At 33.8% G+C, this 5345-nt stretch overlaps 1 protein-coding gene across 1 annotated transcript; it reads left to right on the top strand.

Annotated features, from left to right (window-relative positions):
* The first annotated feature begins 230 nt into the window (after nucleotides 1-230).
* Nucleotides 231-2465, top strand: LOC104110192 (uncharacterized). The gene is made up of 5 exons (XM_009619640.4): nucleotides 231-508; nucleotides 593-664; nucleotides 976-1055; nucleotides 1153-1355; nucleotides 2168-2465. Exons 1-5 carry the CDS (start codon nucleotides 333-335, stop codon nucleotides 2264-2266), a joined length of 630 nt encoding a protein of 209 aa, XP_009617935.1. The 5' UTR covers nucleotides 231-332; the 3' UTR covers nucleotides 2267-2465.
* Nucleotides 2466-5345: the final 2880 nt, after the last annotated feature.

Below are 5345 nucleotides of genomic sequence, written 5' to 3'. Positions count from 1 at the left end.
TTTCTTTTATATAAATTTCTTCTGATTTTGATATTTACACAATAATTAGATATCCGAAAAAGCCATCAAATAGTACAGACCTTATTCTTTGTATAATTACATCTTGGAATTAATGATTTCCATGTGCACGACATTTTCATTCGACGTGATTATTTAATTTTAATGCTGACGAAGAAAGCATTGCATGTTTATATAATTATATGCTCATCACACATGATTACAACCCACCAACTGAAAACCAAGGCTCTCCATATATATATTTCTTCTTGGAAAAATTAGAGTTAGTATAGAAAATTAAGATCATTTTAATCCAAGTTTTAGAGTCATTCAAAATGTCCACCAAAATTACTTGTTCAAATCCATTTTACAATCTTTCATACAATCAAAGTATTTCCCAAAAATCCCATTTTTCATATTCAAGGCCGGTGCTATGTAGAAAATCCCATCTAAAGAAGATCAACAAGCCTCTCAATTTCGTCAATTCCAATGCAAAAAATGAAATACTCACGTAGGTTTAATTTCCATTCCCCCTTTTTTCTGTTGTATATAATTCCATTTTTTAACTAATTAAGTATGCATTTTTTCCCCTTAGTGTGAAGTGCAACTCAGCCAACAGTACTGGATCAGATGCTCCACCTCCTGGCAAATCTCCATTCTTTGGATGGTATAGAGTTAATTTCTTTTTCCCTTTTATTTTTTGATAATTTTACACAAAAAGCCAGTCTGATTCACTGTTTCTATGAGGTATACATATATTATACACTGAATATATACAATAATATACGTATTATTCAGAGATTGTACTTATATTTTATATCCGCCGGCTTATTTTTAGTTTAAGCTGTTGGGTGGGCGGGCAGCTATTTGGTTGTCTGTTCAAGTAACTTAATATGATTGGATCAAACCCTAAAAAAATATCTATTGAAGGTTTTCTGGGGGTGATCGAATTTTGAAGTTTTTATATGTTATATGCAGGAAATGGTTGTTGGGATTTCTTCTACCTATAATACTACCTTCATTTAGGAACAAAGTCAGTCCTCTACAACTACTCAAAAGTATGTAAACTTTTATTTGAAGTATGTGAATTCCTATATTTAATTATCATAATGTTTATAGGAAATAGTATTCAATTTCTGGATTTTGCATTTGAAGATAATGTGAAACAAGCAGTAGAAACAGTGGAAAATATGAGTGAGATAGTAGAAGAAGTTGCTGAGAAAGTAGATAAAATTGCTGAAGAGATTGAAGAGAAACTTCCAGGGGATTCAAAGCTTAAACAAAGTCTTGATTCAATAGAAAATTTAGCTGAAGGGGCAGTCAAATATGCCAATCAAGCTCAAGATGTCATTCAAAAGGTCAATCTCTTGATTTTATTATTTCCTTAAAATTAAACTAGCCATCTCTTCCTCTCCCAACAAATCTAGGTTAAGAAGATGTGATAGCGCGTTCTCTATAAGGATTTTTTTGAGGTATGGAATATTTCTTATGAGGCGATATATATCTTCTTTTTGTTTTAAATACTGACGTATTTTAGGTGAAGAAGTTTGACCGATAGAGAGGTTAAGAAATTAAAGAAAAGATTTTTTACCCGTATACCAAATATCTGTAAAGTATAATTTATCCTTTGTATCAAATGAGTCACAACAAGTCATCTCGTTAAAGTTAAAATAAGATTTTAGGACATGCTTAAAATGAATGTGTGGCTAGAACAAGGAATACAGACATAGTTCTTTTGTTAATTACCTTTATTTCTTTACTTATGTAGTTTTTTAGGTTAGTAAATGAACAATGTTCTAAAGATTGACCCTAAGCGAAAAAGCAAAATATTAGACATGATCTCTTGAGTCATAAAAATATATTGTTGACTTGTTTGTATAAAACTCCATCAATTGCATAAGCGAAAGGTAATGAGATAGGTATGATATAAACAAATCGTGTACACTTAATAACATTAATAATAAGAGTTTAAATTTTATGCACTATAATATAAGATTAGGCTACTTATAAAATAATTACTAGTACATCTCTATGATAAGTATGATAATATGGTAAAAATATATCATAGGTTAAACTATAATGATAATGAATTGTTTTTAGCATTATCTGTGTGTATAATTTTAGTACATGATAATAATATTCTTTCTTTTTTTGGGATATATATTTACAGATTAAGGATATGGACAAAGAGATGGATACACTAATTCACACTAACAATGCAAATCAGGTTGAGAAGGTCAGCCAAGAATTAAGCGCCAAGAAAAATTAGTCATTACTTACATACTGCAGTTTATCAATGCCATCAAAAGTAGGCGTTATTTAGATTTTATCAGTGTATTTTTCATACTTAGCCAATTTTATTTCATTTCGAGCTTGTTAGATATCGTATTAAACATTAACGCGTAGTCTATTTGCATCAATTATGTTTATTTAATTAATATAATGTACAAAGTACTGCAATTTATTCATTAGCACGTGTTTTTCAAATAAAATATTTCTAAGAAATTAACACCAATTATCCGCCTATGATGCACATGAATTCCAACAGTAAATTGTTGGCTTGTTGGATATGACCCTTTTTGTTAAATCAAAAGAAATATCATATCGATCTCGATCTGACTTTTCCAGTTATTGCCACCGAAACATTTTGATATTTGTCTCACATAGTGAAAGCAAAAAGAATATTATAAGATTATCAAAACTAGACATGTCGAAGGTAGGATCCCCATGTTCCTCCATGTGAGCAAACGCGAAACAAAATTCGAATTTAGCCAAATGTGTTAATTGACTTGTATAGTGCGAATAAATCTACAAGTCTTAAAGAAATTAAGGGAATGTGACCCCAAAGGTTATCTAGAGTTTTAAGCATTTTATATTCTGAGACCTCAAATAGCTCCTTTTAGCCTTTTTCAATTTGCATGCGCAATCCGAATCTTTTTCCGAAAAGCTCTTATGTGAAAAATTTATTAAAATGTGAATATGTGCCTTAAAAATCCATTAGAGTTGACTTCCATTTTGAGCAAACAGACTGAGATTCGTATTTTGACAGTCCTGGTGGGTCTGTGTCGTGATTTGGTACTTGGGCATATGCCCGGAATCGAATTCGGAGGTCCCTACCTCGAGTTATCGCAATTTGTTGAAAAATTGAAGTTTAAGGGTTTAACAAAATTCATGAATTTGACCGAAATTTGACGTTGTTGCTACCGGGTCCGGATTTTAGTTCCGGAGCTTGGTATAGGTTCATTATTATATTTATAACTTGTCTGCAAAAATTAGCACAAAACAGAGTTGAATTGACGTGATTCAGACGTCCGATTGTTAAAATAGAAATTCCTAAGTTTTATCGAAAATTTTATTTGATTTGGTATACGATTCGTAGTTCTAGGTGTTATTTTGATGTTTTGATCGCGAGCAAGTTTGTATGATATTTTTGGACTTGTGTGCATGTTTGGTTTGGAGCCCCGAGGGTTCGGGTGAGTTTCAAATAGGCTAGAGAGTGATTTTGGAATTAGAAGCATTGCTAATGAAGTCTGGTTCTGGTGCATCCTCTGATATCGCAATTGCGAGGTCCATGTTCGCATTTGTGAACTGTTAAGGTTCCTATCAGGTTTGTATTTGCGAACAAATTGTTCGCAAATTGTTCGCATTTGCGAAGTAGTACTGGGGGAGTGGTCCGCAATTGCGATCAAAGGGTCGCAATTGCGTAAGTCCCAAGTTCGCAATTACGAACAAAACCATCGCATTTGCGATGGTAGAAAAGATGGGGCCTTCGCAATTGCAAAGGATTTCTCGCATTTGCGAGGTTCGCAATTGCGAACCCCAGGTCGCAATTGCGACATATGCGCTTGGACTTAAGAAAAGAAAAACGGGATTTTAGCTCATTCTTTCAAATTCTCAACCCTAAAAACCTTAGAGGCGATTTTTTCCAAGAGCTTTTCTTCCCCAATTCATTGATAAGTGACTCTAACCTATTTTCTTTCAATTACACATTACATTTCATAAGATTTCAACTTTAAATCTCGAATTTTCATGGTAGAAATTGGGGATTTGGGTAAAATTAGGGATTTTTGTAAAATTGAAATTTAGACTCAGATTGAGGTCGGATTTCAAAATAAAGAACATAACCGGGCTCGGGGGTGAATGGGTAATCGGGTTTTAGTCTGAATTTCAGGTTTGGACCAAGCGTTCCCTGGATTGACTTTTTCAATAGAGACCTAAATTGAACCTCTTTCATTCGTGGGTAGTTCCTAAGGCTTATTTTTGAATCATTCGTAAATTGCTATATTTGGCTGGTTCGGAGGTTGGTTCGAAAGGCAAGGTTGTGGTTGGTCTTTGAGTCGATTTTGGAGCGAGGTAAGTGTCGTGATTAACCTTAACTTGAGGGATTAGGACTTGTTTGCATATTTGCTACGTGTTTAAATATTTGGGTACAACGTATATATGAGGTAACGAGTATTTATGCGTTGTTGTTGGGTTAAAGCATGGAGGTGGGACTTGTTTCATTATAATTTATTACCTTCTTTGATTATGATAACCATGCTTAGACTAATTTATTTCTTAATTGATCATTCTTTCTGCATTTATGAACTATTTGTGATATTTGAGTACTTTTGGAAGTTGAGGTTTGGTATTTTGGAACCGTTATTGATATAAGGTTTGTTCTTGCTTATTCTACCTCCCAAATGTTATATATTCATTGCTACATAGTAAGGGGGAGTGTTAAAGAATGAAGGGTGATGCCATGCCGATTATTATTTTAATTATTGATTAATACATAGTAAAAAAAAAAGAGTAAAAGCACGAAGGGTGATGTCGTGTCGTATTTATCGTTTCATGACGAAATTGAGAGTAAACGCATGAAGGGTGATATTGTGTGGTATTTATCATTTCATGGAGAGATTGAAAGTAAAAGCATGAAGAGTGATGTCGTTTTATTACTATTGTTTCATGGTGAGGTTGAGAGTAAAAGCACGATGGGTGATGCAGTGCAGTCTTTATTCATTATGTTATCCGTTTTAATTGGTTGGTGATTTACTTGACTGTCTTATGTTGACATTCCCGTTATAGCCATCGTATTATGTTCCCCTTCACATGTCCCCTCCCACTAGTACGTGTTTAATCTCTATTTGTTGTCATGTTGCACGTATATCTTCGTTTGTACAGGTTTGATTACGTGGGTGTCATGTCATAGCCTTGTCACTACCTCGTTGAGGTTAGGCTCGATACTTACGGAGTACATTGGGCCGGTTATACTCATACTATACTCTGCACTTCTTATGTGGATTTTGGTACTTATCTCAACTGTCCGTGAGGTGCATCTGCTCGGATTAGCTTATTTGGTGACTCGA

This window comes from Nicotiana tomentosiformis, chromosome 5 (genome assembly GCF_000390325.3).
Source record: "Nicotiana tomentosiformis chromosome 5, ASM39032v3, whole genome shotgun sequence".
NCBI lineage: Eukaryota > Viridiplantae > Streptophyta > Magnoliopsida > Solanales > Solanaceae > Nicotiana > Nicotiana tomentosiformis.
The sequence above is the reverse complement of the archived record's forward strand: the minus strand, read 5'-3'. Positions and strand labels throughout refer to the sequence as shown.